We start from the raw sequence: 23,929 nt of genomic DNA, 5'->3' as shown, positions 1-23,929 counted from the left end.
TTCCCGGGCGGTTAGAACAGTTCGAGAGTAAATGACCCTTGGCTCCACAATACATACACAAACCCTCTCTTCTCCTGTGCTGTCTTTCCTCCTCAGAGAGGCGGGTATACCCTATCTGCATAGGTTCAGTAAACAAAGATATCGTGGAGTCAGGACTTGGAAAAGCGGGAGCTAACCTAAAAGAAGGTCTCTGGTTCCTCTCTCGAGTGTTCTGTCTCTCTCTTAGACGTTCATCTATACGAGAGATGAACGAAATTAAATCCTCTAAATTCTCAGGGAGTTCTCTGGTAGCAACCTCATCAAGGATTACATCAGATAGGCCATTCAAAAATACATCCATATACGCCTGCTCATTCCACTTGATTTCTGCCGCCAGAGACCTGAACTCTAGTGCATAATCCACCAGTGTTCGGTTCTCCTGTCTTAGGCGCAACAGTAATCTGGCTGCATTAACCTTTCTACCTGGAGGGTCAAATGTTCTTCTAAAAGCAGCTACAAATGCGTTATAGTTATAAACTAATGGGTTATCGTTCTCCCATAGTGGGTTGGCCCATCTCAGAGCTTTCTCAATGAGTAGGGTGATAATAAATCCTACTTTTGCCCTATCTGTAGGATAAGAGCGAGGTTGCAATTCAAAGTGGATACTAATTTGGTTTAAAAAACCACGACACTTCTCAGGAGCCCCACCATAGCGTACCGGGGGGGTAATGTGAGAAGAAGCACCCACTGTGGCTACCTCTAGACCTGAACCGACAGGAGAAACAGGGGTATTACGTATCTCCTCTGGTGGGTTATTGGCACAAGCTAATAGAGCCTGTAGCGCAAGCGCCATCTGATCCATTCTGTGATCCATGGCTTCAAACCTAGGATCAGGAGCAGCCAGCTTACTGTTTGTACTTGCAGGATCCATTGGCCCTGTCGTAATGTCAGGATCGGGACAGGGATCCAACACGCAGAGTACAAACAGTAGCCAGATACGTATACCGGACCTTAGAATGGCCGGACTAACGTAAGTAGTACAGTATAGAATGGTCAAAGACAAGCCGAGGTCGAGGGTAACAGAAGACAGGTAAGCGAGAGACAAGCCGAATCAAGGGAAACAGAGATAAGCAGAGTAAGGTAAACAAGCCGGGTCAAAACCAAAAGGGATAATAGAATACACAAGCACTGAGTGACTAGAACAAGCTAGAACCACGACAGGGCAATGAGCTAATGAAAGAAGCTCTGTTAAATACCCTGTTCAGAGCAGTAACCACGCCTCCGAGGCGTCCTGATTGGTCCTGCAGCAATTGACTGACAGGTCGTTCCGGGGGAGTGTCCTGATGACTACTTCCTGCCTAGATGCTGTAAAAGGCAGTCACTCCCTCGCGGCCGGCCTAGCATGACCGGATAGACCGCGGGGAAGGGAGCCATCAGACCGTCTGGATGGAGGAACAGCTAAGTCTCTACCTCTTTCGGAGGTAGAGACCACAGGTACCCTGACAATGTGTCCCTGTGTGCATCTGAGTGTGTGTATGTGTATTTGAGTGGGTGTACCTGTATGCCAGTGTTTGTATCTGTGTCAGATACATACACACAGACACAGACAGATACACACAGCTACACACACACTGGAACATAGTGGCAAACAGATACACACATCAGAACATACACACACATATACACACACCTTGACACACACACACACACACACACACTGTGTGTCAAGGTGTGTTTCTGTGTGTCAGTGTGTGTATCTGTGTACCACTATGAGCCAGTGTGTGTGTATCTGTGTGTTAGATACATACATACACACACACGCTAGCACATACAAACACAGATACACACACCTTGACACACAGACACACCGGCAAATACAATAAACGGCACAATTTATTATTTTTTTTCTGGGGTGGGGTTTCACGATGTTGATACACAATGTCAAAGGGTTCCATGGAAAAATTAATTGGGAACCCCTGCTGTAGGCATTTCATGTATTAATTACTCTGAAAAGTTCACTCTTGCTACACTGCCCCATTCACTTTAAACTGTATTCAAAGCCAGAGTGAGTGTTCCTTATAGAGAAGGACTGATTTCAACACTTCTTGGAGAAAAGAAGCATTACTGGTGTCAGTAATGATTTATATATACATTACTTGTAACCTTGGCACTCACCCCTTTCAATGTCTTCAGTATTTTCTTGCCTTGGTGCAACCCTTGCGTACTGATATATATTCAAAAACTTGAAGGTGCACTCACAGGTCTTTTTTCAAACTGATTATTTTATTCTTTTTTTAAAATTCTTTATTTTTGTGTCGACATGGAGTTCGACATAGCGATATACATTGGCTCACGCAGGGGCCGATTACCAATAATTTTTACATGGTATGTAACAGTAGATAGGTGGTTTTTCAGATTATATGACATTTGTGTTTTGCCGCTCAGTGTCGCTTTTTTTAACTTTGGAGGGCATGTCTTGCCCATTCAGAAAAATAAAAAGAACACAACAATACAATAAAATACATTAACCCCTTAAGGACACATGACATGTGTGACATGTTATAATTCCCTTTTATTTCAGAAGTTTGGTCCTTAAGGGGTTAAACTGTAAGAGTACAATATGTGACTCGAGACACTTTCCAACAGATTCACAGTGGTCACATCGGTCATTTTTCCTGCGTAAAGCAGTTCGGACTTTTGTGCTGTCGGCTGTATTCTATGTCCGATGCTGTGTGTGAGTTGGAGTTATGCCATAGTGGTTTTTAAAGTCGTGTAGGTTCGTTCCTGGCAGTTGCGTCTAGTGTCTACCCGTCCTATGTGCCACCCTATTCAGAGGTTCGTTTTGGTCACGGGTTGTAGTGCCCTGTCGGGTTCTTTTTTAGGGCCGTGGGGATTATCCTAAATAGACCCTAGTGCCGGGTCGTGAGCTTAGGGTGGTCGTAGTGCCTCTCTTATAATTCTCGATACCAGCTTATTGGTGTGGTGCTACCTTTTGGTCTGCCATCTATGTGGATCCTTCTTATTGGCTTGCTTGTGGTTCTAAGGGGTTTTAGATGAAGTGTTTGCTGTCTTTATCCGCTCTCCCTTTGGTTGGAGGGAGGGTGATGGGGGGGTGGGGGTGGGGATGGAGCCAGGCGGCGGGGCGGAGGGGGGGTACGCTGTTCGTTGGGGCGCACGGAGGATCTAGGCCCCTTCTGGAGCCTCTGTCTTTGTCTAGCTCATGGGGGTTTATTCGTCAATATAGTCTTCCCATGGTTGCCATATTTTATGGAATGATTGTTCTGTGTTTCTATATGTATCTTTGATCTTTACTATCACGTCATTATCTGTGGGTATCGTGGGCTTCAGCCACGACTGGGCTAGGGCCCTTCTGGCCGCCAGTGTGATTTTATTAAAGAGTTGTTGTTCTTTCCTGGGGAGGCCGTCTATGGGTTTGGACAATAGGACCGACCATGGGTCTAAATCTGTGTGGTTCACCAGTACGTCGGTCAGTAGTGTCTGTATGCGCTTCCAATATTTGTTTATTTCTGGGCATTCCCATCACATGTGCACGAAGGTGCCTTTACAGCCGCAACCCTTCCAACATGTGTCCGTCGTGGTTTTCCCCATTCTGTGTAGTTGCACTGGCGTGGTGTACCATTTCATGAGCATTTTGTGGGATTGTTCTTGGTGCAGTACACATATCGATGTCTTAGCTGTCGCTTTCCATATGTCCACCCAGTCCTCTCCTTCCAGTACCCCTCCCAGGTCTGTCTCCCACTGGCCAATGCATCGTGGGTCTTTAGCGTCTTTGTCAGGGTGCTGAGTTGTGCGTATATGGCTGTTATTAAGCCCTTTTGCATGGTTTCGGCATTACATAGCTGTTCATAGAACGTCATTGGGGTGTGAGCTGCTTTTCTAACCTCTGGGTTTTTGGCGAAGTCTCGCAGTTGTATATGTCGAAATACGTCTTTTGTAGTTGGGGGTGCTAAGGTTTTCAAACTATCAAACGTTCTAAAGGATTCCCCATCATACATGTAGCCATATCTCTGCATCCCCGTACTCTCTATGCCCCGAAAGTGTTGTGCACTCAGCCCGGGTTCAAACGCTTTATTTCTCAGGTACGGAGTCAGTGGTGAGGGTGTGTGTTTAAGTGCATATTTGGTGGCTGTCTTGTCCCATATACGTATGGAATTAAGGATTGCCGGGCAAGTGGTTTGAAGGGATGGTCTGTCTTGTTTGGGTACCCATATCCAGAATTGTGGCAGATCCGTGCCCATTAGCTTCGTTTCTAGGTCGACCCACCGGTGTGAGCCCTCTGGTGCATGCCAAGCTACTATTTGGGCTAACTGAGCCTCCAAGTAGTACTGGTACAGGTTTGGGAGACCCAGTCCTCCCCTTGATTTCGGTCGGTACAGTACTTGTCTAGCTACTCTGTGTCGTCTTTGTGCCCATATAAAGTTATCTGTGTGTCTTTGTAATGTCGTTAGGTCTTGCTTAGTAACTTTGATCGGTAGGGCCTGGAACAGGAACAGTAGGCGAGGTAGCAACGTCATTTTTATTGCATGTAGTCTCCCTATCCATGAGATTGTTTTTTCTTGCCATTTTTCTATATCCCGGCAGAGTGCTTGCAAAGTGGGTGTGTAATTCGCTTCATACAGTTTCCCTGGTTCTGCAGTGAGTTTAATACCTAGATATTTAATGTCAGTTCTTGTGACTTTGAGGGAGTGGTTGGCTTTTATGGTGTTAATCTCCGCCGTATCCATTTCCAATGGCATGGCCACCGATTTTTCTAAATTAATTTTATAGCCTGAGACACGTCCATATTCCTTTAGGAGGGAGAGTAGGTGGGGTAGGGATATCTGGGGGTCGGTAAGTGTGACCATGACATCATCTGCATATGCAGAGACTTTGTATTCCTCCCCTCTCGCCCGTATGCCTGTTATGTTCCCATCCTCCCTTATCCTTTGCAGGAGTGGCTCTAGTGCTAGGACGAACAGCAGGGGGGAAAGGGGGCATCCCTGTCTGGTGCCGTTAGCGGGCTTGAATGGGGTCGGAGCTGTTCCTGGCACTGCGGTTTGCGCCCGCGGTTCTGTGTACATGGCTTTTAAGCCTTCGATGAATGTTTCTGGCATTCGTAGATGCCCCAAAATTGAGAAAAGGTAGTGCCACTGGACCCTATCGAACGCCTTCTCCGCGTCCAAGGATAGAATCAGAGAAGGCGTCCGAGTCCTCAACGCCCACCAAATGACATCCGCTCCCTCCTGGTGTTTTCATACAGTTGCCGAGATGGTACGAAGCCGACCTGATCCGGGTGGACCAGCGTTCCCAGTAGTGGGTTCAGCCGCGTCGCTAAGATTTTTGCAAACACTTTTACGTCAAAATTTATCAGTGAGATGGGCCTATAATTCCCCGCCTCTGTTGGGTCTTTACCTGGCTTGGGGATGAGTGTGATATCTGCCATGAGTGTTTCTGGATTAGGATGTCCTCCGTCCATCCATTCCGTGTACACCTTCACCAGCCTTGGGATCAACGTGTCTCTAAGGATTTTATAGTAGGAGCTGTCGTAGCCGTCTGGGCCCGGGGCTTTGTTCCCTTTGAGGGCTGTGATTGCCCCGTTCACCTCTTCCTCCTCTATAGGTGCTCACAAGGTTTGTATGGCTTCCGGACTCGTGGCATATTTGTTTTAGCTACGAAATCTGCGACCGCTAGTGCATATGTCTTATTGTTTCCGTCTAATTCTGGGGAGTGATTATAGATGTCGGCTAGGAGCTCCGTGAAGATCTGATTGATCTCCATGGGATTGTGGGTCATCTGCCCTTTTTTGTCCCGGATAGCCGTTATGGCTTTGAATTGCTGTTTGGGGTTTAGTGCCCTGGCCAAGTGGGTGTCCATCTTATTAGCGCGTTCGTAGTAGAGGCGTTTTTTGCGGACCAGATCTCTGCCGAGATCCTCTACCGCCATGGCCCTTATTTTGTGGCGGAGTGCCCTAAGGTCCTGGAGTCCCTGTGTTGTGGGGGTTTGTTTGTGTCTGGCTTCGGCCCTCCTCAGCGCCTTTTGGAGCTTGAAGAGGGTTTCCGCTCTCTGTCTTTTCCGCCGGGTTGCTAGTTTGATGAGGGTGCCCCTGATGACCGCCTTATGAGCGGCCCATATCGTGGATGGTGTTAATTCCGGCGTGTCATTTGTATCGAAATAGGTCGGCAGTTCGTCCTGAATTAGCTTCGTCACCTCGGGATCTTTTATGAGTGTGCTGTTCAACCTCCATTTCCATGGTGGTTTGGGCCCTGGGATTCTTATTATGAGCTCTATGTCAGCGTGGTCTGACTACGTAATGAGGTTTATTCGTGCAGATTGGATCCATGGGATCCCTCTCTGGTTGACCAGAAATATGTCTATGCGGGAATATGTGGAGTGTGCCGCCGAGAAGAATGTGTAGTCCCTCTGTCCTGGGTGTCGCAGCCTCCAGGGGTCTAGCAATTTCGTCTTTTGTATGAACTCGGTTAGCAGCTTATCTTGTCCCCCGGTCCTTGGTGCCCTCTGGCCTCCCATTGGTGTGCTACGGTCAACTGGTGGGCTGGGAGTCGCATTAAGGTCGCCCCCCAGCACTATTATTCCATGTGGCAGTGTGTGGATTAAGTTGTGTAACTTCTCCCAGAAGTCTGGGTCTGGTTGGTTGGTGCATATATGTTAATCAGGTGGTATGTAGTGGTGTATATGGTCCCTGTAAGGATGACATACCTGCCCGTGGTGTCGGTCTGTGCTGTTTGGGTGACAAAAGGGCATTTTTTGTGCAGGAGTATTTCTACTCTGTTTTTCTTCACTAGAGCTCTGGAAGAGTATGCCCTGGTGTACAGGTGATCAGTGAGCTGAATCTGGGCTGAGCGCAGCATATGTGATTCTTGTACGACGGCTATGTCCGTCTTTTGTCTTTTTAGTTCCCTCATTAACAGTCGCCTTTTGGTCAGCGTATTAAGGCCGTTGACGTTTAGGGAGGTTATTTTAAGTGTGGCCATGCTCTGTTTCAAGTTCTGCCGGCCCTGTTTACGTTAGTGTCAGATCTGTCCGCTGCACGCCCCTCCGAGGTGTGGTGTGAGAAAATTAAAAACTTAAACATATTTTTTTTTAAAAAAGGAGGGGGGGCACCTCTTTAGGGAGGTTTTACTAGTTTAGGAGGACACGTTGCCCCCGCGGCCCCTCCAAAGGTTTTATGGGGCCCGGTGAGCCCGCGTATGAGCCCCGGGCCTGTTCTTTGTGCGAGGTTGAGATGGGGGGGGGAATTGGAGGGGAGGATTGAAGGGTTTGGTGGGGGGAAGTGGGGGATCGCCCCGGTCTTTGGATGTTCAAGCTTTCTTCTTGTGATCTGGGGGTTTGAGAGGGGCATTTCTTGAGAGAGGGACTTTGAATGGTCTAGCTCCATTACTGAGCTTGGACAAGTTTGCAAATTCAGCTCTATTGACTCTTAGTGACAACATGATTTAGTTCAACATCCCACTATACAGGGATCTAAGAGCAACTGAGTATCAATGTGCACTTGATACAATTTGTTTCTACTTTTGTAACCAAGTACACCAGGATTCTGTACCTATTCAAGTCCCAGTATTATTTAACTCTCTCCCCTCCCCTTTTTCTCTCCTCCCTATACCTCACCCTAGCTAGCTATTGAGCTTTTTTGCTGGACCTCTATCTGGGGGTGTTTTTGATAGGACTATATATATATTATACTATTGATTATTGTCCACACCCACAGTTATTTTTGTGGCTCTCCCCATTATCATTATATTTTTTTCTTCTTTTTTTTTACCTTTTATTATTTTTTGTTTGTGTTTGCATGATCATTTTTTATTTTTGATAAATTACATTAAAAGTTAAGTTTTATCTTGAAGCATTACCGAAGGGAGGGGCCTCCTATTGGGTCGACTTAGTGCAGGGAGGAGGAGTTTCCTCTTTTCCACCTAGGTCTACCTTTTTGTTAATATTGAAGGGCCGGTTTACCCCGAAGTTTCGGCTGCCCAGCTACCCAAGCTGTCTGCAGTTCGTGGTTTTCCCTCACTTCCTTACATTATCTTGGGTACCTCTTGGGGTCTTCAGGGTGGGGGTTGAGGAAGGAGAGGGGATGTCGTCCAGTCAGTGTCGGATCTGCTGGAGATCTTACCCTCTCGTCCCATGTCCAGTAAGGTGGTGGTGGGGAGGGGGGCGTATATGGCTGGGTGTGAACAGGCCTGAGACCCTAATGTTAGATGTTAATCGTTAGCAGGTATTAGATTACTGGTCCCGTTTTGGGGTACCTGGCTATTTCCTTGCCCATAGGTTGTTTTTTAATCTAATGCACAGCATGGGGGGGTGGGGGAGGAAAGGGGTTTACACTTGCGTGTCTGGTCGTGTTTGCGGTGATCACTGTAGCCCAATTCGGTTTCTATCAGTTTAGATATTTACAACGGGACACAGCCCCATTCCACGGTTTTCACTGGTGCTGTCAGGTTTTCAAATGTTCAGTGGTAAAGTCAGAGTTCGTTGTTTTGTGTTTAGTTCTCTTTTTGTCCGGTCATGTGTCTCGTCTTGACATGTTCATTCTCTTGTCTTCTTGTTCCGTCATCTCTGGCACAGCGTCTTGGTTATGGTTTGTGTTTTGATGTTTTTGTTTTTTTATGTGTTTTTTCAATAGTTTTTCTAGTTTTTTTCCCCTTCTCTTTTTTCCTTTTTTTTTTTCTTTTTCGTCTTCTTTTTGTCTGTTCTCTGTTTTATTCCCTTTTTTTCGTTATTGTTGTTGTTGTTTATTGTTCCGTCTGTCTCTTGGACTTGTATTCCAGGTGTTTAGGTCTGTTTGGGTTGGGTCTTGGTAGTTAGTTTCTGTCCGTTATATATTGTTAGTCTGCTGGGAGGAAGGTCCTTTCAGGCCCTTCAAGGAGCACCGCCGTCCTGTGCTGCGTCCTCTCTGGGCTATTGCCCCAGTGCCTGGGTGCCTCTGTGGGGGAGTCGGAAATCTTCTGGGACTTCTATGCCTAAGCCGTGGAGGAAGGCCTTTGGGTCTGCTGTGGGCAGGAGTACGGCTGGCCTCGGTCCATTGAATACCAGAATTTTGAAGGGGTGTCCCCATGCGAAATTAAGGCCTTTGGCTCTGACTAGGTCGGCAATGGGTTTCCATTCCCTTCTTCTGGCTAACGTGGCAGGCGCTATGTCTTGATACAGGTGAATTGTGGAGCCTTCAAATGAGTAAGTGTGGTGGCGTGCGCTTTTGATGATGGCTTCTTTGGTGGAGAAAAAGTGCCATCGCATTATTACATCCCGTGGTGGGCCGTCCCGGGGGGGGCTCTTGCTCTCAGTGCCCTGTGTGCCCTATCTATGGTCCACAGATGTTCTGGTATTGCACGTAATTGCTCTTTAAACAGACTTAGGAGCACCCTCTGTATTTCTGAATCTTTTATTCTTTCCGTCAGGCCTTTTATCCTTAGTTGTTTCTGCGAGACCTATTAGAGGCATCTTCTATTTCAGCTTCTAATTCAGCTACTTTTGTGATAAGGTGGTTGGTAGTGGAGGCTGCTTCATTGTGGGCTGCCACCACGTGATCCATCCTCCATTCCAAGGCCTCTGTGTGTTGGCCCACTGTTTGTATCTCTGCCTTGACTTCTCTTGCGGATCTCTCTATCTCCCCCGCCAGGTAATGTCTCACCTCTGCGAGAGATTGTAGTATTTCCACATTATTTGCCTGTTGCGGTTGGCGACTGTGATCTCCGGTGCACGGGGGAGCCCGCGCTCATATGGCCGCCGCCATCTTTAGCCGCGTGCGGCCTAGGCGTCGTGAGCAGGTCGGCGACGGATGGGGTACCTTCCCTCGGCTTCTTGCCGGATTTTTTGTTTGCTGCCATTTCCTGGCCCTTCCCTCTGGTAGTGAGAGGATTTTAGGAGCGTTGGCAGGGGTGAGTTGCTGATTGCATGGCGTTTCGGATCGTGCAGGGCGCGGAGCACTCTGCCTAAGCAGCCATAACTCTCGGCGGTCAAGCCGCGCCCCCTGATTCTTTTATTCTTATTACATACAAAATAAATATGTCCTGATTGACGGGACACAGGTCGAAAAACGTTGATCGGGACAGACTTATTTTTTATGTAATAAGAATAAAAGAATCACTTTAAAAAAGACCTGTGAGTGCACCTACAAGTTTTTGAATATTGTGCAAATGGGATAGACAACAGGTGGAAATTATAGGCAATTAGCAAGACACCCCTAATAAAGGAGTGGTTCTGCAGGTGCTGACCACAGACCACTTCTCAGTTCCTATGCTTCCTGGCTGATGTTTTGGTCACTTTTGAATGCTGGCGGTGCTTTCACTCTAGTGGTAGCATGAGACGGAGTCTACAAGCCACACAAGTGGCTCAGGTAGTGCAGCTCATCCAGGATAGCATATCAATGCGAGCTGTGGCATGAAGGTTTGCTGTGTCTGTCAGCGTAGTGTCCAGAGCATGGGGGCGCTACCAGGAGACAGGCCAGTACATCAGGAGACTTGGAGGTGGCCATAGGAGGGCAACAACCCAGCAGCAGGACCGCTACCTCCGCCTTTGAGCAAGGAGGAACAGGAGGAGCCCTACCAGAGCCCTGCAAAATGACCTCCAGCAGGCCACAAATGTGCATGTGTCTGCTCAAACGGTCAGAAACAGACTCTATGAGGGCCCGAAGTCCACAGGTAAACCGACAGTGCTTACCGCCCAACACCGTGCAGGACGTTTGGCATTTGCCAGAGAACACCAAGTTTGGCAAATTCCACTGGCGCCCTGTGCTCTTCACAGATGAAAGCAGGTTCACACTGAGCACATGTGACAGACGTGACAGAGTCTGGAGACGCTGTGGAGAACGTTCTCCTGCCTGCAACATCCTCCAGCATGACCGGTTTGGCAGTGGGGTGGTATTTCTTTGGGGGGCCGCACAGCCCTCCATGTGCTCGCCAGAGGTAGCCTGACTGCCATTAGGTACCGAGATGAGCTCCTCAGACCGCTTGTGAGACCATATGCTGGTGCGGTTGGCCCTGGGTTCCTCCTAATGCAAGACAATGCTAGACCTCATGTGGCTGGAGTGTGTCAGCAGTTCCTGCAAGACGAAGGTATATGCTATGGACTGGCCCGCCCGTTCCCCAGACCTGAATCGAATTGAGCACATCTGGGACATCATGTCTCGCTCCATCCACCAACGTCACGTTACACCACAGACTGTCCAGGAGTTGGCAGATGCTTTAGTCCAGGTCTGGGAGGAGATCCCTCAGGAGACCATCCACCACCTCATAAGGAGCATGCACAGGCGTTGTAGGGAGGTCATACAGGCACGTGGAGGCCACACACACTACTGAGCCTCATTTTGACTTGTTTTAAGGACATTACATCAAAGTTGGATCAGCCTGTAGTGTGTTTTTCCACTTTCATTTTGAGTGTGACTCCAAATCCAGACCTCCATGGGTTGAAAAATGTGATTTCCATTTTTACATTTTTGTGTGATTTTGTTGTCAGCGCATTCAACTATGTAAAGAACAAAGTATTTCAGAAGAATATTTATTTCAGTCAGATCTAGGATGTGTTATTTTTGTGCTCCATTTATTTTTTTGAGCAGTGTATATACATATATTCAAGGTTTTCAATATATATATATCTATATGTATTCGGGGACATAAGCCGTTATAATAAGAAATACCAATAATAATATAATAAAACGTAAGAACCAGTAGGTTGTGGTGTGTCGGAACCAACTCATGGGGTAGGCCTGTAATAAAATTTTTATATTTATTGAATTTAAATAAAAGGTAAGAGATGGTAGGGGTGAACCCAGCGTTGATGGTACTGTCATAGAGGGGGCCCGAGTTTTTATAGCCGGGTAACCCCTCCCACAATTACAGGCTACGTCTTTTTATTTGTAGTTGGGGACATAAGCTGTTATAATAAGAAATACCAATAATAATATAATAAGAAGTAAGCACTAGTCGGTTGTGGTGTGCTGGTACCGATGTATGGGGTAGGCCTGTAAAAAAAGAGGGCAAAAAGTTGATGTATAGAATGCTATATTAAACCGAAATAATTTTCACAGTAACATAAATTAAATCCCAATATTATTACAATGTAAATACTACCAAATGCATTGAAAAAGAGTGTATGGATATATGCGTTGATGTATGCATTAGGCAGTAGGTGTGTATTGATCTATGCATTATGCAGTATGAGTGTATAAATGATACTGTATGTATTGGGCAATGTAAGTGTATGAATGTATGTATTAGGCAGTATGAATGTATGAATGTATGTATGTATTAGGCAGTGCGTGTGTGTGTATTTATGTATCGGGCTGTGTTCGTATAATTGATTGCATTGAATAGGCAGTCTGTGTGGATGGATGTATTGGGCAGTGTGTGTATATGGATGCAAATACTGGATGAGTGTGTCTACGCAGTGTGTTTTCTTCCCTAAATGTCTCTTCGTTGCAATTCAGAATTTAGTGAATAAACCTGTGAGAGAATGTAGTTGCCTTCATGAGGGGACGGCAAAATGGATTGTTGCATGGGGCGGCAAGAATCCTAGCACTGGCCCTGGTTGAACCATGACTGGAAATACTCAAATGAGGTGTTCTGATTTATTTGAGTACCTTAATTGTCGTATGAATTATGTAAAATAAATAGTTTCATTTGGTTAGCCAACTATCTGTAGTACCCCTGGAAATTGTTACTGTTAGTATTGAGTTAATACAAATATCTATATTCAAATATCCACAAAATATATAGAAAATAAATGAAATCTAAGTGAATGGATGCATCAGTCCACTGAAGGCATAGTCATTTTTTTGCATTTATATTTTCAAAACCATGATATTATTCTGCAGAGTGCACTTCACTGTCACTGGAGCTGATATAACTTATACTAACTGATACTATGATAGTAATAGTGAATGTTTCGAACCCAAGCCACTAGTCTTCTGCAGACACAAAGCAATATTACATTTGAGGTTCTCTTTTTCTCAATTTGTTCCGTTCTCCCCTATTCTCATATCCATATCCTCTTCTTTACGTTTGCATTTTTTCACCTTACTTTCCAATTCACCTCTTTACATACAGAAATGCTTTTTCCTATCATCTGTAACAGTTGTCTGGTTAAATTGTCTTATTTGTTTTTCTGATAAATGTTCCCTTTTTAGGGATAGTATCCCTATCAGGGATGCTGCCTATTCATAATGATTTGGTGCTTGATGTGTGGTGATGTTAGCTCTGACTGTCATGGATGAGTCAGCTAAGATGACACTATCTATTCAGTTCCTGCTGCAGAGTAGCAATTAATCTTGGAAGTCTATATTCTCAGAGGTATTTAAATGCCAGCTTTGGCACACAGTCAGTTAGATAGCTGTTACTTTTCCTATGGATTACCATTTGTGACTCCCCCTTTTCTAGCCTTGTTTTTTTACGGTTTGAATTATAAATAGTTTGAAAAGTCAATAAGGTAGTTATTTGCTTAGTGATGCAGCTGTATTATATAAGCCTCATTATCACAGATTTGATTTTTTGGCAGAGTAATCTCAGCAATTCATTCATGGTCAATAAAAATAAATATGTTCTATGCGTTATCTTATAATATTATCATCTGTACTTCAGGACTTAAAATAATCCAATGCTATATGTATCATTTTTTTAAACAACGTCATTATTGCTGTTATAATTATTAGGATTATTATTCTTGAAGAACTGCAAAAAGACAGTAACATATTTGGCAAGAAAAAAATAATATTTACTGTTAAAAGTCCTAAAAAGAGAATGTGACGGACTGCCTGGGACCCCGACTGGGTGCCTCCACCAATCGCTACTTCCTATCTGTCGCCGAGTACCATAAGCACCGCACCAGACATCATAAGCACCGTAGCCCCTTAGCCGCCGCAGCTTGGCTAGGGTCTCTCCGTCCCTTCTCACCCTGCACCAAACTCCTGGATCCAGCTCCCAGTGAGAAGACCTCTCCTCCAAGAGAGTATAGCAGGTATAGCAGTGTAGCTCTTACAAGAGCTATGGATTATAATCCAAGGGAGCATAAGAGTATAGCAATTCCCAGAGTGAATATAGTTGTCCCCTCCACACATGAGATGAAGCTCTATGTTGAGGGTGAAGAGGAACTCTTTATTGGCAGCCACAACTGGCCTCATATGCAGGTCCCCATGCAAGGGGCACTCCCCCTGCACCTGAGAGTAGACTACAGTAAAAACATACACAATATTACATTGTCCAGGACACTCCCACATAAAACAAGATAATCCCTCCTCTGTGCCTGGAGATAATTGAGTTTAATACAGTGCTTGAATCTATTAAGATTCAAGCACTGTATTAAACTCAATTATCTCCAGGCACAGAAAACATAAATTTTTACAAAACCCCCAATATACCTTTAAACACACAAAACCCCCCCATCCACTGATCTGGGTGACCAACATATCCAAAAATCACCCAGATCAGTTCAGGGGTTTGGGAATTTCCTGGAAGTCATAATTTGACTGACCACACGCATGGTCCCATGCCCAAAAAAGTTCCAGAGAATCAGGAACTGCGGTTGGCCTAGTTCGGTATTTTACAAACCGAACATACTATCGAACATAATCAATGTTCTGACCCTGGAGCTTGTTCACCTTGTTCGTGGGAACGTTTCCACCATACAGTGCCCTTCTAAGTTGTGTAGAACCAAACGCAGGTGATCCTGGAAGTCCAGCGATGTTCGGGAGTTTCAGTGTCCAAAAACAGTTCCATGAACTCAACGACCAAATAATGCTGCCTGTTTTTGCTGGAACAAGATGGCCGCCAGCTTGTGGTCATTCATGCGAGCAGCGGACACCCAGATGAACACTAAGAACACTGCGGTGGAAAGTGTTACAAATTGTCAATTAGGCTTAACAAGCTCCCGGGTGGTCTCTCTCTGGTTTGTGCGGCTGTTCGGGACCCGAACGATATAATCCCAATTGCACGAACAGAGACCTTTTACAGTATTTTAGCCAGGTCTATTGCAGGGGGCCATAGTCCTGAGGCAGGAGGCTGGAAAGCAGGCCCCTCCAAGAACATGTGGCAGAGGCATTTCTGCCACACAGAAAAAATACATTTACTACAGAAATTTTTTTACCTTATTACATTTGTTTTACCTTATTAAGAGCTCCTACCAGCTTGCTGAAAATTTCCAATCAGTTCTCAAAGGTTCTATATTTTGTTTGTTTAGGAGCAAATTTATCAATGGACCTGTAGTGGTAACAGGTACTGGTCATGACAAATATTGCTTAATCTTAAATGATTAAGAATCAGCAAGCACATGTCTAGATTCCCCCTCTCCTCTCAGTCAGTTTAATTTGTGCCAATGGATCAGAGATAAGAATACTATGCTTTGGACTGCTACCAGGGAAATCCTCCTTTAGGCTTGTCTCATGCTTAAATTCAGCCTAAGAAAAAGCAATGCCTGCAAGGGGAAGTAGGGCAGAGGGGAAGGCTCTTTGTCACAGCAGCACCAGCATGGAGAGAGGAAAGAAACAGCCAGAATAAATGATTGCAGCAGCTTTGGACAGACAATCTGAGAATGGAGAGAGAGAACAGGCACATTTTATTTATACAAAGCCTACATAGAGTGTTTGCGACTTTTAATCTGTTATGGGAAGCAAGTCTGTGAACGAGTCAAGCCAGATAGTTAGAAGACACCAAACATATATCTACCATGACAAGTTCACTTTAGCATTGCACCTTGATTAGAGTGAGGGAGTAGCTCAATCTCTTATGTGCTCCATGGTATGGCAGATGTTACAATTAACAATTGTTTTACCTTATTGTGTCATTGCCAAAGCAACCGATATCTCCAATCCCTAGATCATCAGCCATGAGTAGCACAAAGTTGGGCTTGGAGTGTATTGTGTTTGTAACTGGAAATGTTATTGAACACAATGTTACTGTTATGAACCTGAAATGACAAGGTTGTATACTCAGGACACCATGTGTTTTTCATATACATTGTAATTTTCTCAATTGATCAAACAATATTTTGTAAACATGGTGTCCCATATAGATAACTGAGGTTACAGTCCAACTTCGGGAGAGCAAAAAACAGGGTGCAAAAGAATACTGAGAATGGACAACAGCCAGGGGTGGACTGAGCACTCGGGCAAATCGGTCATGGACCGAGGGCCCGAGGCTCTTGGGGGCCCGCCCGCTGAGCAGGAAAGGAACAGCTGGCTGGGGAGTTAAACAATCTCCCCAGCCAGCATGCAGTCAGTCAGGGGCCCGCACGGAACTCCGCGGGCCCCAGTTACATTTCCCCCTTGTTCGGGCAGGCACAGTGAGAGACAGCTAAAGGGCCCTCCTAAAGACCCACTATGCTGTCTCTCACTGTGCCTGACTGGTGAGCGGAGCAGGAGAGCTGTCTGTAGTGCTGATCAGGCAGCTCCGTGCAGCTCGTTAGAAAGGAAATGACATCATGTGTCAAAAGTTCAGGGAGCCATGCGGAGCTGCCTGATCTGTGTTAGAGGCAGCACTTCAGGACCATCAGAGCTTTTTTGGCTAAAGGTAAGGCTCAGCCCCTCTACCTTCTACAGGCCCTATATCCCTCTACCCCCAGCAGCCCCTATATCCCCCTACCCACTACAGCCCCTCTACCCCCAGCAGCCCGTATATTCCCCTACCCACTACAGCCCCTTTACCCCCAGCAGCCACTATATCCCCAGCAGCCCCTATATCCCCCTACCCACTACAGCCCCTCTACCCCCAGCAGCCCCTATATCCACCTACCCACTACAGCCCCTCTACCCCCAGAAGCCCCTATATCCCCCTACCTACTACAGCCCCTCTACCCCCAGCAGCCCCTATATCCCCTACCTACTACAGCCCCTATATCCCCAGCAGCCCCTATAACCCCCTACCTACTACAGCCCCTCTACCCCCAGCAGCCCCTATATCCCCCTACCTACTATAGCCCCTCTACCCCCAGCAGCCCCTATATTCCCCTACCCACTACAGCCCCTCTATCCCCAGCAGCCCCTATATCCCCCTACCCACTACAGCCCCTCTACCCCAGCAGCCCCTATATTCCCCTACCCACTACAGCCCCTCTATCCCCAGCAGCCCCTATATCCCCAGCAGCCCCTCTATCCCCTACCCACTACAGCCCCTATATCCCCCTACCCACTACAGCCCCTCTACCCCCAGCAGCCCCTATACCTCCTACTAAGTACAGTCCCTATATCCCTTTACCCCCAGCAGCCCCTATATCCCCCTACCCAGTACAGCCCTATATCCCTTTACCACCATCAGCCCTAATATCCCCCTACCAACTACAGCCCCTCTACCCCAGCAGCCCCTATATTCCCCTACCCACTACAGCTCCTCTACCCCCAGCAACCCCTATATTTCCCTACCCACTACAGCCCCTATATTCCTCTTCCCCCAGAAGCCTATATATCCCCCTACCCACTTCAGCCCCTCCACCCCCAACATCCCCTATACCTCCTACCAAGTACAGCCCCTATATCCCTTTACCCCCCAGCAGCCCCTATACCTCCTACCCAGCACAGCCCCTTTATCCCTTTACCCCCAGCAGCCCCTATATCCCCCTACCAACTACAGCCCCTCTACACCCAGCAGCCCCTATATCCCCCTACCCACTACAGCCCCTCTACCAACAGCAAGCCCCTATACCTTCTACCCACTACAGCCCCTATATACCTTTACCCATTACAGCCCCTCTACCCACTACAGCCCCTATATCCCTTTACCCCAGCAGTCCATATATTCCCTACCCACTACAGCCCCTCTATTCCTATACCCCAGTAGCCCCTATATACCCCTACCCACAGCAGCCCCTCTACCCACTACAGCCCCTATATCCCTTTACCCCAGCAGTCCATATATTCCCTACCCACTACAGTCCCTCTATTCCTATACCCCAGTAGCCCCTATATACCCCTACCCACAGCAGCCCCTCTACCCACTACAGCCTCTATACTACAGCCTCTATATTCCTATACCCCAGTAGCCCCTATATCCCCCTACCCACTACAGCCCCTCTACCCCCAGCAGGACCCCCTATACCTTCCACTCAGTACAGCCCCTATATCCCCCTACCCACTACAGCCCCCGTACTCGTGTGCAGATTTTTGTTTAATATTGTATTAAATATATCTCTTTCTCTATATCTATATCTGCAGGGGGCCCAGGTCCTAATTTTGCCCGGGGGCCCAGGACACTGTCAGTCCGCCCCTGACAACAGCTCAAATAGCCTGCCCTTCGGTGGTTGCATATCAGACTGATTCCACCCAAAAGGATGGAACCTATCTAAAATACAGTCCAACTTCAGTTCTCGAGGGATAAAGATACACTACATGGATTATTTATTTAAAGGGACACTGAAGTCACCAGAACAACTATGCTTATTGTATTTTTTCTGGTTAGTATAATGAGTCCCTTCAGGCTTTTTGCAGTAAAACAGAGAAAAGGCAGTGTTTACATTACAGCCTATGGATACTGGCCACTCCTCAGATGGCTACTAGAGGTGCATCATGGGCCAGTGCTGCCATTCAGTGGCTCCACCCTTGGCATCAAGACACTGTTTTTTTGTTTACACTATATGATCAGGAATACATTTTTGTGTTCCTGACCCTATAGTGTTCCTTTAACATTTAATTGGGGCTAGCTTATAACTTCAAAATGTAGCTGACTGAAACATTTCTTATTACATTTAGAATCTCTATTGTGGTCTAAATTGCTAAAGGTCTCTCTGCATGTTTCTAGTGCCGAGAGTCCCCATGGTGCCCATTTGTATTAATGGTATATATTTATGGAGTAATTTAAATATGTCAGCTATTAAAATTCCCCAAAATGTATCATAGGTCCATCTTCAATATGCCATTTGAAAACTGCACTGGAAATGTTATAAATTGAACCCTGTTTTCACAATACCTTGACTTATGCAAAGGAGGTTGTTCTGGACTCAGGAGATATAGCTGAGTACTATTTAGTGAGGTTTGTTATCGTAGAACATATCACATTTACAAAGTAAACTGCTAAATTGCATTGTGCATGTAAAAGTGTGAAAATAAATTAATACCATAAATGAAATTGGTGCTAAAATAGCTGTATAATAAGGTTTAGAAAAATACCATATGACTTACCCTGTGGTGTCTACTTTCACAAATGGATGTATTTATGGATAAGTTTTAAAAGTCAAACTGCTACAATACCCCCAAATGCAGAATAGGTCCATCAAATCTTGCTGAGCATAACATGGGGGGCTTCATTACAGTGGCACAATCAAACTTGAAAAAGTCCTAGCAAAAAGATAAAAAGATTTCCCTGCCTAATGGTCTATGGTGGGACGGCATTCCCTCATGGTTACGGCACTCTGTGAGGGAGTCAGAGTGCTGGCTCTAGGTTTCCCAGCCTGTGCTCTGATGTCATCACAAAGCAATCGACTGAGAGGATTGCAGCTGCACAAGTAGCCCAGTGGACCAAAAGGGGGCCCATCAGCAGCCCATTGGGGCCTTACTGGGCCACCAGGGAATCTATGAGTGACCACCAGGGCCCTTCTGGACCACTAGGAATCCACCAGCAGCTCAGAGGATTATAATGGACCTACTGACCCACCACAGAATCCATCAGCAGTCCAGAGGACAACCAAGGGCCCACTGAACCACTAAGGGGTGTATTATTACACAGGAGGTAAGCAGTAGAGGAAAGTAAAAAATCTAACAATAACGGGCCTCACTTTGCAGGGAGACTGTGGTCACCATAGCCTGCACACATATTATCATTCCCCTTACACACTCAGTCCTCATATACTGCCACCCCCTCACTCAACCTGCCACCATCACTCATCCCCCAAGCTTGTCACACTCACCATCCATCACATTGTCACAATCACTACCCCTCTCTCACACTAACCTCCAACCTTGTCACACTCAACACCGTGCCACACTAACCCTGTAACACACACCCCTCAACCCTGTCGCTTATACCACCTCTCACCCTGCCACACACCCTGTCACATTAACCAACTAACTCTGTCACACTCACATGCCCCAAACTCTCACACTCACCCTTCTAAAGTTGTAATACTCACACCCGCTTAACCTGCTATATTCCCCCCAGGATGTTCAGGCACATACACAGGTACAAAATGCCAGAGCCACAGACAGTCTTAGTCAGAATTGAACACACACACACTTGCATGCACATACACATGTACATAATGCCAAAGACACATACACACTCAGTCAGAAATGCATACACTTTCTCAGGCACATACACAGGTACATACTTCTAGACACACTCAGCTCTTCCCATATAGATCTCAGCCTCCTCCACACACAAAGCTCAGCCAATAGAGACACACAACCTCCCTCTGGCACCTTGCCGAGGACCCTGGGCAACCTTAATCCGGCTCTGATTATAGTCTATCCCTAGTTACACCACCAATGGTAGGCAGCAGTGTTTTTAATTAGAATTGTTATAATATGTATTAAAACAATGCACAGAGCACCACAGTTCTAAATCTTTTTTTTTTATATGCGGAGCCCTGTCTTCATCTCTACCCATCACTTTCACCCATCCCCCATCACTTCCACCTATTCCTCCCTGACTCCCAGGGACGTATTAGCCGCGAGGTAAACAATGCATTTGCCTTGGGCGGCATTTTCCAGGGGTCGGCAAAAAAAGCCCCCCTAAATGCCCAGGGCAAATGTCTTGTTAGGCTTGCGGCTAACTGAAAATCCAGTCGGTCCGGCGGGCGGCGCTGGCGAGGGAGCACTTTCCCCTGAACTCTCTGCTCAGCATCCTCGTACCCGCAGAGTGATGCCGGGAGCCGGAATATGACGCCCGCCCAGCAGCCACTGGACCCCAGGGAAAGGGAGAACCCCCCAGCATTCCCAAAGGTAAGGAGGCTGGGGGGGTTGAATAAAAAAAAAAGTGAGTGTGAGTGTGTGTTAGTGTGTGTGTCTGTTAGTGAGTGTGTGTTTGTCTGTTTGTGTGTGTGTCTATTAGTGAGTGTGAGTGTGTATCTGTTAGTGAGCGTGTGTATGTGTGTTAGTGTGTGTGTGTGTTAGTGAGTGAGTGTGTGTGTGTGTCTGTTAGTGTGTGTGTGTGTGTGTGTGTCTTTTAGTGTGTGTGAGTGTGTGTCTGTAAGTGAGTGTGTGTATGTCAGGGAGTGTGTCTGTTAGGGGGTGTGTTACTATGTGTGTGTCTGTTAGTGAGAGTGTATGTGTGTCTGTTAGTGAATGTGTGTTTCTGCTAGTGACTGTATGTGTCTGTTAGTGAGTGTGTATGTCTGTTAGCTAGTGTATGCGTGTCTGTCAGTGAATGTGTGTGTGTCTGTGTGTGTATTTAGAAGGCTGGGCAGGGGGGGGGAAGGGTGGGGTGGTGCGGGGGGCAGGGGCACCTGTCTATTTCTATGGGGGGAGATATGTGATGGGTGGCCTGGTTTGTTTGGTGCAAGCCAGAAGTTTGCAGTGCCATTTTTGTGACTGTTTTCCATGTATCTAGATATTTTGCTGTATTGTGTACTTGTATTCTACATGGAGCAGTGTGTTTGTATATGCAGCTGTGGGTCAACAAAGGGGGGGCAGCAGCTCTATAAACTATAAAGTATAGTTAGGTGTGAAATGTATTCTGTGTGTTATTCAAGTTAAATGCTGCACTGTGAGTGACCAAATGCTGTGCGAGCCAGCAAGTCTATCTACTACAGCAAAGGACTGTGTTGATGTAACCAGAGATTGCTCTGAAGGGACAGGGGGTCCAACTAAGATAACCATTTGTTGTCATGGTGTGTTGGCACAGGTGGAGGTGGTAACTAGTGTAAGGAATCACTTTGTTGCTTTGTATTTCTTTCTCTGTGACCTGATCTGTATTTCCATTGGTGAAAGTTTTGTGTAATTGTATGGAGACCCGCTGCTGGGGGTTTGTGTATAACTTGGCTATACCATGTTCAATTAAATAGTTCAGTTCAGTTGTACTCCCAGAACTATGTGTCATCTAGTTACTGGGAGGGGATGGGGCTAATCACTACTCAGCACCTTGTTCCAGCTCATGGAGGATTCAGCGGGGAAAGTCCTTGTAAGGGCTACAGCTCCCAGGACTGTGTGTGACTGGGAGTGAATAGAGCTAGTCCCCTATCTTGTTCTACGACAGAGAGACTCCAGGAGGACCCCAGTCAAGCCAGGGTGACTAGAACTCCAGTCAAGCCAGGGTTCCAGCTAAGAAGTGGTCCTTGGCGGAGGTACCCAGGCAGGGTACAGGGAGCTCCGCCACAAACTATGTTTAGAAATCAGTCTGTGTGAATAAAATACATTGCTCTTGTTTTCAATTACGTGATAGTTGCATACATTGTTATTAGTAAGTCATCTAAAAAAATCCACTCATGCCCCTAAAATGAAAGTGTCCCTGTTTGTACATTTGGAATGTTGGGAGGTATGTAGTAGAACTGCAAGAGCTGTTATACATTGTGCATCACTCAAAGCTGTCCCTGCTTCTACTGCAAGGCAGTTCCTGTTTCAAAGACATTAGAAGTCAGATGGAAAGTGAACCCTTCATTTTCCTGTCCAGCCTCACACATTGACACTGGATGAGCTGGGACAGCAATGCATTTTACACCTCTATAACTGTTCCTGCAGCTCTGTTATGAAACATAGGAGGTTGACTGGGCTTCAGAAGACAATGGCCAAGGCTCGAGGCACCTATCTACCATTAGCAATCCATCTAAGCTCAAAAGAGGCACATTATAAGTGTTTTACATAGGCACCCACTACAGAGGATCCTTTAAATTGTTATTACATTGCTACTACCATTTATACCATGTTTACATAGGACTTATTCACCAAAAACAAGCAAAGTATTGTAGGTGAGCGGAGTTGGAGATTTTATGTAAATTGGTTGGGTTGTCACAATACCTTATTCTTAATGAACACATTCTCAATAATACCTGTAGCTTTTTTTTGCAAAATAAAGAGTAAATCTTAAAATCAGTGGTGTGTTGTCCTTTATACTGACATGAAACATATCAGTTTACTTACCTCCATATACTTGTCAGCTCCATCTTTACTCTGAAATACAGCAAATATAATTGCAAAAGTAATCTTCTGTATCTTTTTCTAGTTAAGCCACAGCTAATGTTTGCGCAAACACTGACAAATAAGTAATCAAGATTTCAAAACATTTAATAAATTGATAGAACAACTTCATAATGTAACTTAATAACAAAAATGTTCCAATCTGAAGGACAGTATGCAACTGTTAAACTATTAAACTGATAAGCGGAACGCCACTACTAAATACAATATTGCAGGAAATAAGAGACCATGGTCTAACAAGATTAACCCCTTAAGGACCAAACTTCTGGAATAAAAGGGAATCATGACATGTCACACGTCATGTGTCCTTAAGGGGTTAAAAAGCAAGCTAATAAGAGATTCAGACGTTGTGCCAGATGTTTACGTACTTTAGAGTTTTCCTTGCTGCTCTGCTTCCTGTATTATCTTTTTCAGCTGCTGATTGGTTTCTGAGTGTCAGCTGACCAGCCTGGAATAATAACTTTGCAGTTTCAGCTATATTATACCACTGTGTTTCTTAAATCAGATAACTTTGGACTTGCCTTTTTATTTATTTATTTTCAGCTAGTTGAGTGTTAATCTCATAAGGACCAATTGCATTTCTGATATGCACAATCTAGTCACTGAACACCATATGCCACAGTGAATTGTCTTGATCTGCCTTGCTTATTTTAATTGTCCTGCATATTTAGCATTAGCAGCTAAAGGCAGCCCTGATACTTGTATATGGGTAATGGTTACAATGTCTCCAGCGACTCAGTAGGATTTTAACCAAAATGTTTTTATTCCATGGTTTCACAGTAAATATAATTGTAGTTTTATTAAGCCCTTCTGGAACTTTTTAAAGAAAAGAAAAAGAAGGAAAATCTGCAGTTTAACGTCCCTACTGTGTATGTGGAGTGCATTTCTAAA

The 23,929-nt window shown here is 45.7% G+C and overlaps 1 protein-coding gene across 2 annotated transcripts in view; it reads right to left on the bottom strand.

Moving 5' to 3' along the window:
• Window positions 1-23,479, bottom strand: part of LOC134607110 (arylsulfatase H-like) — an 86,335-nt gene extending 62,856 nt beyond the window's left edge. The window contains exons 1-3 of one of the 2 annotated variants that reach the window (XM_063450166.1): window positions 23,407-23,479; window positions 22,982-23,011; window positions 15,754-15,888 (exon numbers count right to left, since the gene is read on the bottom strand). In XM_063450166.1, coding sequence (XP_063306236.1) covers window positions 15,754-15,888; window positions 22,982-23,004 — 158 coding nt within the window. In that variant the 5' untranslated portion in view covers window positions 23,005-23,011; window positions 23,407-23,479. The remainder of the gene's footprint in view (window positions 1-15,753; window positions 15,889-22,981; window positions 23,012-23,406) is intronic. The other variant, XM_063450167.1, reaches the window with a different exon arrangement.
• Window positions 23,480-23,929: the final 450 nt, after the last annotated feature.

This window comes from Pelobates fuscus, chromosome 1 (assembly GCF_036172605.1).
Source record: "Pelobates fuscus isolate aPelFus1 chromosome 1, aPelFus1.pri, whole genome shotgun sequence".
Taxonomy (NCBI): domain Eukaryota; kingdom Metazoa; phylum Chordata; class Amphibia; order Anura; family Pelobatidae; genus Pelobates; species Pelobates fuscus.
This window is presented reverse-complemented; position numbering and strand designations above follow the sequence as displayed.